The sequence below is a fragment of the Manacus candei genome, unplaced genomic scaffold (assembly GCF_025592945.1).
Source record: "Manacus candei isolate 608988 ecotype Guabito, Panama unplaced genomic scaffold, ASM2559294v1 h1tg000057l, whole genome shotgun sequence".
In the NCBI taxonomy this organism is placed as follows: domain Eukaryota; kingdom Metazoa; phylum Chordata; class Aves; order Passeriformes; family Pipridae; genus Manacus; species Manacus candei.
This window is the reverse complement of record NW_026138105.1, coordinates 2,031,406-2,043,993: the sequence shown is the minus strand read 5'-3', so window position 1 is coordinate 2,043,993 and position 12,588 is coordinate 2,031,406. Positions and strand designations below refer to the sequence as shown.

General features: G+C 50.0%; 1 protein-coding gene across 3 annotated transcripts in view; it reads right to left on the bottom strand.

Annotated features, from left to right (window-relative positions):
* Positions 1 to 1,758, bottom strand: part of LOC127478129 (ubiquinol-cytochrome-c reductase complex assembly factor 1) — a 48,944-nt gene extending 47,186 nt beyond the window's left edge. For 2 of the 3 annotated variants that reach the window (XM_051803377.1, XM_051803378.1), the window contains exon 1: positions 1,663 to 1,758. In XM_051803377.1, the coding sequence (XP_051659337.1) occupies positions 1,663 to 1,686 (24 nt within the window). In that variant the 5' untranslated portion in view covers positions 1,687 to 1,758. Of the gene's footprint in view, positions 1 to 820; positions 941 to 1,662 lie in introns of those variants that run through there. The other variant, XM_051803379.1, reaches the window with a different exon arrangement.
* Between the last annotated feature and the right edge of the window lie 10,830 nt (positions 1,759 to 12,588).

Sequence of the window (12,588 nt, the reverse complement as noted above, 5' to 3'; positions counted from 1 at the left end):
CCTTCAGAAGCAGGTTTTCAGTGCAAACCCTGCCCTGGGGGTGCGGCTCCACGGGCAGCTGAACCCATCTGGTGCCTCACTGCTTTCCCACTGCTCTCCCTGCTCCCCTCCTGCCTGGCTTCCCCCTCCCTGTCTTCTGGCCACTGCCTCTTTAATGCTTTAAAACTCCACAAAACTGTTTTTATGTTGACACTGTTCTGCTGCTCCAGAATTTGGATCATAGGGGCCAAGAAAAATGCTGGAGGAAGCAATTGCAGGCAACAGAGCAAGGACAGGAGCATAAAGGACAGGGATGGGAGGAGGAAGCAGGAACTCAAGCTCGCTCCACTTCAGCTGCACTCAGGCAGGTTTGTGCTTGGCTGCTTTCACCTTGAGAGTGGAAAGGACAGGGCTCACTGTGCCGATGAAAACCACACCCTGAGCACTGAGAACTTGGTGGATTCATTTCACAAGTGGAGATTGCCCTCTGGCCAAAGGCCTTTCCTGTTCCTGGGAAATCTCTCCCCACTTAGCAGCACTGGCCATCCCTGTATTTGTGTGGTGGCATAAGATCAGACCCAGGTACAAAATTCCCTTTTCTAGACTATATACTAGCCTAGGAGAGCTCTGTTGCAGAGACTTTAAAGGCCAATACAAAGAAAAGTGCACACAAATGCATGGAAAAGAAGAAAAGAGTGGAGTGATTAGAAATCCACTCATTCACAGGAACCCAAACTCTTCCAGTTTGAATCACTAGGGTTGGAAAAGCCCATCGAGTCCAACCATCAACCCAGCACTGCCGGGTCCACCACTAACCCGTGTCCCCAGGTGCCACATCTACCTGGCATTTGAGCACTTCCAGGGATGGTGACTCCACCACTGCCCTGGGCTACCTGTGCCAGGGCCTGATCAGTAACACAGGAATGGGAATCTTTACATCATCCTTGGTATCAAACACCTGAAAGGAGAAGGGAAACTCGAGGAAGAGAACACACTGAGCCCAGAGGAGCCCCACACTGACAGACACGTGTCTCCAGCCCCAAGCAGGAGCCCAGACCCTCACACGACAGAATAACAGAGTGAATTAGGTTGGAAGAGACTTCTAGGATGACCAAGTCCAACCGATGACCCAACATCAGACCATGGCACTGAGTGCCATGAATAGTCTTTCCTTAAACGCCTCCAGGGACAGTGACTCCACCGCCTCCCTGGGCAGCCCATCCCAATGTCTAAATAGCTCTTTCTGTGCAGAAATTCCTCCTAGTGTCCAACCTGACCCTCCCCTGGCACAGCTTGAGGCCGTGTCCTCTGGTCCTGTCCCTCGTCCCCTGGGAGCAGAGCCCGACCTCCCCTGGCTCCCCGCTCCTGTCAGGGAGGAGGAGAGGGCGAGGAGGTCCCCTCTGAGCTTCCTTTTCTCCCTCACAGCTCCCTCAGCAGCTCCTGGTGCTCCAGCCCCTTCCCCAGCTCCTCTGCCCTTCTCTGGACACGCTCCGGCCCCTCAGCAACCCTTCTGCAAACACAAACTCTGCGGGGAAAAGCTCGACCCGCTGCTTCGCCAGACAGCACCGCGGGGCTGAGGGGAGGGCGGCGGGGGCAGCCCCCGCTGACACCCCTCGGGGTGCGGGGGGACGGCCCCGGCCCCACACGCCGCTCGCCCCCTCCCTCCCTCCTTCCCTCGCTCACCAGGGCCCGCGCCAGCGCCGCCATCAGTCCCCGGCGCCGCTTCCGCCGCCGCCGCCCTCCCCTTCCGCGGGAAGCGCCGGGGGACGGAGGGACGGCGGCGATGGCGGCGATGGGGCAGGGCGGGCATGGCGGCGATGGGGCAGGGCGGGCATGGCGGCGATGGGGCAGTGAGGGAACGGCGGCGATGGGGCCGTGGAGAGAGTAATTAATGTAACTGCGTCTCCGTGGGAAGGAGAGCGCCGTCCCGCAGTGTTTCGGGTGCGGGTTATGGGCTGCCCACGGGAGGTGAGTGTGGAGGGAGATCCCCGCTCTGGCCGTTCCCGAGCCTCCCTGGCAGTCACGCTCCCAAAGGCCACGGACTTTGCAGCTCCTTCACCGTGACCTGACAGGTCTCGCTTGGCTCCTCACACACACACACACACACACACACACCCAGACCAGGTTTCCCATGGCAGTCTCAGATATCTCATTCCATAAAGCAGTTTATTCATGGCACAGTAACACAGAAACACCTTGAGCTTGTGCCTCTGAGGAGCTCCCCCAGCCAAGGAACCCCTGGGTTTTTATACCCTCACTGTCTACCTGTGTAAGTCTCGCTCTTCCTCCCAAGTCTTTGGCTCCTGCTGCCCTGTCTGTGTCCACCCCCCTCGCTGTCATGACCGATCTTCATCTCCTTTGTTATCCAAAAGGTCAGCAATTCCCAGCTCCTGCTGTATGTCTCAGTTCACAGCTTCTTTGCTCCCACCCAGAGTTCAGTCTTCATCCCAATCTGCAGTTTGCAAGCTGAGCTACCTGGACTAAATGTATTCCTCAACAAACAGTGAAGGCCACCAACAGCTTTCTGACCTGTCACATTCTGTGCAGGAGCAATCCCTGGACATACTCAGATTTGGAGCTTGGCTCCAAATTGCAGAGGTTGGGTCCAGAAAGTGAATCAAAGTACCTTTCCTTGGGAAGGGAAACACCTATTCCTCCTGTTGCTGCTGCAGATGATCATCTGCCCCATGGGGGTAAAGGCCAGCAAGACCTTTCTGTCCTGGCCCCTTTTGTGTGTGAACAATCCTTGGATGTATTGGAGGTGGTATCATAAATTTTGGTGGTGAGGCCCTGAATGGGAATGACAGTGCTTTTCCATGGGAAGGACAGCACCAAGCCTCAGTGTTTCCTTTCTCACTTGGAACCTTTTGTGTTGTGGCAATCCCTGGGCCTATTCAATGTTGGAGCCCAGCTCCTGATGCTGGAACTGGGGGCCTGGACGTGACTGACACCACCTTTCCTTGAGAAATGAAGCACCTAGTCCTATTCTTGGTGCTGCATATGATCGTCTGCCCAGTGGAAGTAAAGGTCAGTAAGTTTATTTATTCCAGAGTTGCACAGGCCTGGGTGCCCGGTGGTATTCCACAAATCCAGCACGCCCCTCCAGACTCTGTGTGGCATTATTTACACACAGAAATTCAGAGTTAGAAACTTCCCAAGTACAGCCCCTCTCTTAGGACTGGTTAGTCATTTCCATACAAGTTATGTAACCCAGAGGTCTTTTTGACCTGCAGGCATGATTTTTAGTAGTATAATGAACATGGTTCAGCTATAGGATATATGGACCTTGAGTATTTTCACAGAATCACAGAATATGCTGAGTTGGAAGGGACCCACAAGGACCATCCAGTCCAGCTCCTGGCCCTGCACAGGCCCATCCCCAAGAGTCACCCCCTGTGCCCCAGAGGATCAGCCAAACCCTCCTGGAGCTCTGGCAGCCTTGGGGCTGTGCCCACTGCCCTGGGGAGCCTGGGCAGTGCCCAACCACCCTCTGGGGGAAGAACCTCTTTGTAATGCCCAGCCTAAACCCCCCTGACACAATTCCCTGGGTGCTGTCCCTGGTCCCCCCAGAGTAGAGCTCAGTCCCTGCCCCTCCTCTGCCCCTGCCCAGGGAGTTTTAATTGCAGTGAGGTCTCCCCTCAGTCTCCTCCAGCTGAACACACCAAGTGCCCTCAGTGTCCTCACATGGCTTCAAATCAAGGCCCTTCCCATCTCCCTGTCCTTCCTTTGGACACTCTGATGGTTGAACATCTTCCTTACATTGTGTCCCCCCAAACTGCCCAAATATTCAAGGTGAGGCCACCCCAGGGCAGAGCAGAGCGGGACAGTCCCCTCCCTGATGCCCCAGGACAGGGTTGGCCCTCCTGGCTGCCAGGGCACTGCTGACTCAGGGCCAAGTGGCCACCGACCAGGACCCCCAGGGCCCTTTCCCAGCACTGCTTTCCAGCCTCTCATTCCCCTCTCTGTCCATACATCCAAGGTTGCCCCATCCCAGGGGCAGAATCCAGCACTTGCCCTTGTTGAACTTCCCATGGGTGGTGATTCCCAGCCCTGGGATCTGTCCAGGTCTCTCTGCAGGGCCTCCCTGCCCTCGAGGGGCTCAACAGCCCCTCCCAGTTTTGGGTCACCTGCAAACTTGCTCAGTGTCCCTTCCAGTGCCGTGTCCAAGTCATTGCTGGAGATGTTGGAGAGCACAGGGCCCAGATGGAGCCCTGGGGAACCCCAGTAGTGACAGGTCACAGTCTGATGTCACCCCAGTCACTGTCACCCTCTGTGCCCGACCCCAGAGCCAATTGCTCACCCAGCACAGGAGAGAGAGTAACAGTAACAAAAGCTTTACTGAAATCCCAAAAGATCACATCAACTGGCTTCCCTTGATCAACCAGGTGGGTCACCTTGTCATAGAAGTTAGCAATGTATACATAGACATACATCAACATCTGATTAACTACATCCTTAAAGCTTGTTAACTCCAGGTTGTCCATGACTACGGGGTGCTCCTGCTGCCTGCCCCATTGATCAGGTCTTCTTTCTTGCTCATTAGGCTTGAAAGTATACAAAGACCTTACACAGAACATCCTGACTTAAAATAATCTTGACATATTCCACATTTTGCAACAGCAGGGGAGTCTCTGGGCTGGTGCTGGGGTTCAGTTCAGAAGGGGTGAAGGTGGCAGGTCTGTGCCTGCCCGCTGCTGTCAGCCCTGTCCTTGGGGCATGGCTCTGTCTGAGCTCAGGGGCAACAGAGACAGCAGCGTGGAAGCAGCTGTAAGTTCTCTGGCTGAGGTTGGTCAGGCCACCGTGGCTGCCCCAAGCATCAGTGTGAGCCTGCACAGGTGCCAGCACTGAGATAGTACCAGGAGAATAGGGCAGAGCCCCTCGCCCAGAGCCCCCCAGAGCCAGCAGCTTGCTTCCAGGAGCCATCCCACCTGTCCCTGCTAGGAGCCATCCCACCTGTCCCTGCTGCCTGTTCCCTGCCCCTGGCTGCTGCTGGCCCCGGCTCTCACGAGGCCGCAGAGTGAGCCTGAACAGTGACCCGATGGGGTGAACTGAGCGGGCTTGTTTTGCCAGGTTAGACTGAATCTGGATCACATCCACATCACCTCACAAACGCCAGTGCTGGTGCAGATGTGAGCAGCAGCAGCTGGGGCAGGGAGTGAGGCTGTGCTCCCGGCAGCAGCGCTGCCTTAGAGGGCTTGGGGAACTATAATATTCTCCTCCTCCCTTTCCCAGCACGTTAACTGGGATGTCAGCTTCTCAAGAGGGCAGTAGCAGCTGCTTTAATGGCCCTGAAACTCCACAGTAGTCCTTAGAAATCTTTCATATGTTCTTAAATGTCAGGCCTCAGGGGGCCAATGGAATCACCTGCCTGGACTTCCTTTCCACAGGCATCCCTGTGCCTGCAGCCGGTCTTTCCTGGGATGTTCTGACTTGCCACAGCTATCTGCTGAAAGGGCTCTAACTGTGTCTGACAATGTGTTTCATGAACAAGTTGTTCTGACACAGGGCTGGATGTTGAACAACACAGGGAACTGTGGATCTCTGTCGGGGAAATGTTACATTTGATTTCATTCTCGTGCCTGTGGCGAATTCTAGGCAGGAAGGTTAAAACTAGTTCTGCTTCTTTCTAATTGCTAAGCTGTCCTCCATGTATTAGACTCAAAGCAGTATTAAATACCATTGTTAACAGCAAATTTTTTGTGAGAAGGTGACGGAGGAGAACGATTACACTTTTCTGAACCCTCTGCCATTAATGAGTTACAGTCATTAAAGGTGATGAAGCTCAAGAAGCCCTACAGTGTGTAGTCATGCAGAGAAAAGGCTCCTGCCACCAGCAGAGTCTCTCAGTGGTGTGACATGGTCTGTCCATCACAGCGGGCACTTTATAACTCAGATCTGTGTGATGAATACTGACACTCACCTGGGTTTGTGTTAGTCCTACCTAATGATGCACAGGAGGGTTCTGACACATTTCAGTTGGAGAAAGTTGCTGTCCTTCCTAAGATTCCTCAGCCTATCACAGTTCCATCGTTCCCATTTAGCACCAAGCCTTTTCCCTGTCAGTGTGGCTGGACACAGCTGCCTCAGGGCACAGGCCAGCACAGCACACTGCCTCCAATGGGACATGGAGCATCAAGAGCTGCCTATGGGCCCGAATTTCAGCTCTGAAGGGATTCCCTCAGTCAGAGCACTGGCAATTTATTATCCTTTAGGTACACTTTTGCTGCCCTCGAGTTCCTCCTCTCAGCTCTGCTCAGTGGGCAGCTCCACAGCTGCATGGGTCTTACCTCAGTGACAATGACTCCTCCCTGTGGAACTGCTCCTGGGAGAGCATTTTAACCAGCAACAAGCAGTCCCAGAGCCAGGGCAGCAGTTCCCATCTGGCTGCTGGTGTCCTGTCATCCGAGGCCACCAAAGTGGCACACAGACCTGCTGTCACATGTGTGCTGAAACATGTTGGGGAACATCAACAATGGCCTCAGGTGTGTTGGCAACCAGGTGGCTGAACAGGAAAGAAGGATCAGAAAGGCTATGATGATATTTAATGTATATAATGAATTATAAAATAAGTTTCTCATTATAATAATAATTAATTTTTTAATATATTATATTTAATGGGCTCCTGATTTGGCCCCAGTCCTGTCTTCTCGCTTACTTGCAGGCCTGGCTTTGAGTTTACCATTCCAAGAGCAGCTGTTACAGGGAGGACATAAGGGGCCACAAATCAGTGGCTGAGAGAAAGCAGTCTAGAGCAGTTTAAGTGAAAGAGAAATGGAAAACAAAGAGGGACAGAGGGACATCCTTCCCTGAAAGTGCCAAGACATGCTGGAGAACAGCAGTGGCAGGGCTGGGTGCACGTGCATGGGGAGAATGAGAGAGGAGGCTCAGCGGGCACCGTGCATGGAGACAGCAACAAGCACAGACTGGGAGTTTGGGGGAGGGCAGAGGCACAGGAGGGAGAGAGTGAGGAATTCCAGAATCCTACTGGTAGCGTAAACATCCAAGCTGGAATCTACAGGTTAAATCTTTCCTGGATTTTCCACTTTTCAGAGTGCAGACACAGGCACCTTTATGATCTCTCCTGGTATTTTTTTCCTCGCCACAATTCCTCCTCTCCTGCAGGGATGATGTTCTGTGCAGACCACTCTGCAGTCAGACCCTCTGTGTCTAACTCACCAAGGAACTGATTTTCTGTGTGTTTTCTTAATTTGTGTATTTCTGTCCACTTTCAAAAGACTTTCCATACACTGCACAGAGATCCTTGGGCTATTGTGGTCCTGAGATTATGGATTTAACCTCTCCTGGGCTGGTTCAGTGGTCATTAACTTCTAAACAAAGGTGTTTAGATATTTGATCTTCCAGCATCAGTACATCATTTTCTTTCAAATGGTATGGTAGCACATGCTTTTCCTGTTTTCACAGGGAAAAGCAGACTGATCATTTTTATGTAGGCCTGTGCTTTTATATTTTAAAATATAACTATGTGGCTTAATAAACCATCTTGGAATATTCTAAATATATAAAGTCCCATAAAAGCCTCTTGTATTTTTCTCTTCTCAGTCACATGAAGAATCAAAACCAACTCGATAAGGCAATTGTTAGCCCAGTATTTGCTGGGGAGAGCTCCCTCCTTCTGAAAAACAAACAGAGCTTTAGACCAGGGCAAAAGTACAAATCCTTCAGCTTCCATCTTTCCTCTGCTCAGTCTCAAATGCCTTTTTAACCACCTGCTCCTGCTTCTGCAGAAGGAAAGTTTAAGGAGTCTCATGACCATATGAGGAAAGAGGATCTGTCCATGTTGCCTGGGACAAGCAGGGCTGGGGCATTCCAGCTAACAACAGGGAAAACAGTCTGTATGGGTATTCCAGGACGTTCTGAAGATCATGATAAAGAGAAACCCAATTGAAAAAACTCAGTTCAGGTCCAGCAGGTCTTATTAACTCTGGTTCCGTGCCAATAGAGCAGGAGTGCCAGCTGGCCCCCTCAGCTATGTGAGTGTCTTTCCCAGTGCTCCACGTTCTGAAAGGGCCTTGTATGTACCCCCGGAGCCAGCGCGGGTCTGGCACTGCCTCCTGTCTCATGCACTCCTGTAGGAGATCAGTGATAACATATACCTTGGAGCCCTGGTATATGTGGATTGACTTCTTCCAGAGCTTTCTTGGATGTCTCTGCACTGCTCTTAGCAGAACTCCGAGTTCCAGCAGTGTGGTGAGGGGCCATCTGACCGCACGGGGAAACCCGGGCTCGCTGGATTCCTACCTCTGGTTGTAGCTGAAGGAAAAGGGCATTTCTAAGGTTGAACTGATAGTTCATAACAAATTCAACACACTTTGCTTTTGCAAAATTTTTCTCCTTTTTATACAGAGTAAATCTGGACACTTTGAGACTGAGTCCACCCTTCAGAAGACATTACAAGCTGAAAAAGGGCTCTTAATGGAAGTTAATTATATTTTAGCAGCATAAAGATGCTTAATCCTTCCCATAAGACTCATTTTTGGGCGTCAATGTGCATACATTTTTCTATTGCTGTTTCCCAGGATCAATGCTATTTAAAAATATGAAATTAAGATTTCTTTTTCAATCCTTACAATCCTTACAATGCCTTATGGACTTTAAAAGGTTTGGCAAGTATGAAGATCAATTCCCTGATCTGGAATTCCTTGGCTAGGGGTGCAAAGACGTCCTTGCTCTGGTCTCCAGCAGGGAGTTACCCCTCTCCTGCACCAGTGCTGCAGAAGGAAAAGCAGACATGAAGCAGAACAGGCAGCTCAGTGCTGCACCTCGCTGAGTTTGGTGAAGCCTGGCAAGCACAACCTGAACTCCATGGCTGAACTGTTCAGAGGGTGTAGAAATAGGACCTGGTTGCTTTTTCCAGGCTTCTATATCCTAGTGGCTGCTGCTACTGTTAAATATGATAAACTCCTATTTGTTCACGTTCGTTGGCCATCAATACTCCCTGTTTGCCGGGGCAAGCCCAGGACTTTCCCTCCCCACCTGTCAAACCTGGAGTGTGCTTTGGCACCCTGCCACCAGAGTCTCAACGACTTGAGCAGACTGCTTCAGAAACAAGACATCCCAGTACTTAAGCCACCTCTGTTTCATGAGCTTTTCTTCCCATCTGTCTGCTTTCTGAAGAAGAAAGTGTTTGCTGCTCGGAGAGGTTTTCCACTTGCGCCTCCTTCAGCTTTCCATTACCGCTCCGAGGTTATATGGGGTGCAGGGCTATACACTGTACTGTACTATATGCAGAGGTGTTCAGACTTAATTTATTCCCTTCTCCTGGATAAAGATTATTGCAGCTGTGTGTTTTGGAAAACTATCAATGAAGGGAGTTCAGCTCATACAACACACTTTGAATAGAGTACTGTACTCTATATTTCCAGGTTCTGTTTTAATTACACTTGCATATTACCTTGGAGGAAGCTGAAATCTGGAAAATGTTTTCTCATATACCATGTTTTAAACCTTCCTGACCTTCTGTTTTATACCAAATACTTTTATGTTTGTGATGAAAACCATGGGGCAAGCTCTGGCTATCCAGGATAATCTACCAGACACACACTGTCAGCCCCTCCTAGCAAAGACTGAGCAATTGTCACTGAGAAATGTCCCCACCAGCCCTCACCCCACCACCTTCCAGCAGTCAGTCCTTCTTCCCTCTCTTCACATGGCTCCCAACAAGAGCCACCAGAGTTGGTCCCATGCTGGGAATAGGGCACGTAGTGGCCCTGTCCTGTGGCAGTGACAGGCTCCTGCTGCTCCAAAGAATCTTGAGGGACTGAGCTACAGGAGGGCTCATGCACTGCCAGTGCACTGCTCATATCCTGAAAAAAACAAGGAAAAGGCCCAGACTCATTAGAGGGGCTGTGTCCAGAGTGCCCTCCCACAGCTCCCCGGGGGCTGGTGAGCCAGAGCAGCCCAGGAGCACTTGGGGTGCCTGCAGGGCTCCTGCTGGGCCAGGGCAGTGAGCACTGCTCTGCAGTGGCTGCACTGGGTACCACAGGAAAAAAAACAGCCCAGCGTCCAGAATTAAAACCCCCTCAAGGCAGCTGGCACTGTGCAGGGAGAGTGGGGAACTTGGGCATGGCATGTGCCTTCTGGCCAGGAATAAGCAGCTACAAGCAGGTTGCAGGCAGGTTACAGAGGTGCCCTGGACTCACAGCAAGAGGTGCAAACCTCCATCAGCAATCCAAGAGCACGGGCTTCTCAGGGCTGACAGCAGAACAAAATCTGTAGGAATCAGGCGTCTGGTCCAGAGCAGCTTTCAAACAACCTTTAAATCCCTGCCAAAGAGAGCACATCTTGATCTTCACATCCTCGGGATGTCTGGAGAATGTCCTGGTACAAAGGGTTTCACTGGATATGTATGAGCAGCAGAGGGTCTGTCAGTCCCCTGCCCAGCTCTTGAAGGCCAGCACGTCGACATTCCAGAAGTATGGATTGCTGCCAGGATCCGTCTCCTATGGCTTCCCGAGGAGCTCTCTCCTCCTGGAGGCCTGGGACGGTGGGAGCCATCCAGCCTGGGACACCGGGCTCTGCTCCAGAGCCTGACACTGACAGGGCTCGTGAGGTTCCACCTTCACTTGTCTCAATGCCTCTTCCTAAAAAGCAAAGTAACTTTTACTTCATAATGAGTAACAGGAATTACATAAATCTTGTCAAGCGGGGACTTTTTAGTGGCACTAAACTGCTTTTTAACTCAGCTGTAAACAAGGATTTTCAACTATGAGGCAAGAACTTATAAAATGGAAAGTTTTTCATTAGAAAGCAGTGATTATGGAAAAGCAGGGTTGGTCATAATAGAAAGCTGAGTCTGAACTCCTAATGTGACACTGGAGCTGAAAGGGAAAGCTGATCCCTGGACTATAAAGGTCAAAATCCAGTAAAAGTAGAAAGTTAGTAGTGCCTCTGTGGCATTGATGAGACTTACTGCAACATTAAATGAGTCCTGGTGTTTACATACGAAAAGTATTCAGAGAAGTGAGACCCTAAAGAAAAAAACTCAAGAAGAAAAAATCTGGCAAGGAAGGTGCACAGCAAAAGCAGAATCAAGTCAATCAACCTTTTCCACAGAAAATAAGAGAAAAAAATTCATCACAGTCTGCACAGGTAGAACAATGCCCATGGGAGTAAGTTTTTTCATGTAGCAGACAAAGAAGCCAATTCAGTAATTCAAAGTGGAAACTGGACAGTGGGTAGAAATAGCTGCTTATTAAAAAATGAAGTGCTAATATTCCCAAAATTAGCTTAGAGCTGAATGTGGTAAGCTTTTTAAAACTTTCGGTCTTTAAATCACTCCTGGATCTCCCTTTCCAAATACATAATACCCAGCTATTACACAGTGTCATTTAATTCCAAGGAACGTTAAAAATAGGCTTAAAAAAAAAATAGATGGGAAAACAGAGACCACATCAGACAGCTGTGCTCCTCTAACAGGACAGTGGCCAACCCTGGTAACTCCTACTGGTTTGAGCCAGGAAGTCCCACTGTATTGGTTCACTCCAAGTTTTGGGCTTCCTACAGAACATAGGAATGGTTTTGCCAAGTCAGACCATGGATTCCATGGAGCCCATCTCTCCTACAGGGAACAGCAGATCCCTACAAAGAAAATAAGGACAGGACAAATATTCAGCAAAGTTTTCTCAGCACAGCTTCTGAGCTTCCAGCTACCAGGGGCTCAGAGAGTCCAATGGCCTCATGGTCAGCAGCTTTTTATAGATTTTTCTTCTCTTTTTTTAAACTTACATGGATTTTAGCATCCCAACAAGGGTGTGCTCAGGAGTTCTGCAGCTGGGTTGCCCTGGGGGAATTAGTATCTTTCTGCTTGCTTCAAACCTGTCCTGAACTGCCATCATTTGGTGCACTGTAGTTCTTGTTTGGGAGAAAACTTGCTCCCAGTTCACATTCCTTAGACCTCATCACTTTTCCTTCTGGACCCAGTTACCTCTCAATGAAGAGCTCTTGTCTAATTACTGCTCTTACAGAAGCTGTTCCATATTTCCAGTCCTTCTTAGTGCCCTTCTCCAGCTCTGCTGTATTCCAGAGTGTTGGAGTTGTGTCAATCCCTGCAGTGCCTGCATATTGTTTTCTCATTTGTTCTCTGTTTCTCCCCCAGTCATTCCTAAAGTTGTGTTTGTTTCCCTGGTTGCTCTAAAAACTGAGCTGGCACTTCAGGGACTCTGATTTTTTACCTGGGGCAAGCAGGGCTCATCAGGTCAAATGATTCTCACTGTTCTTCCTGCCCTTGTTGCCTGTGAATTAAACTGCCATCCTCCAGCCACGTTTGGAGACTCAGTTGGTATCAACAGACCCGTAATTTGCTTATAATTGCCAGGTCAGCACAGTCACCCTTTATAGCACTGAATTAAATTCCTTTTCTCCCGAGTCTCCCAAACCTCTGGAATTTCCTCAGAATTCCAAGATTTATTAAAAATCAGTAGGCTTATTGGTGCAGGTTAAATATTTTAAAACTGAGAACGCCAGCACATGCTCTTCATCACTTTCTTATCTTACTGGCATGGGGAATATTTCATTACTGTTGCAAGAAGTGAGTTATTTCTTATGGCTTTTTCTCTTACCAAAACCATAATGTTTTGGGAGACAGATAGC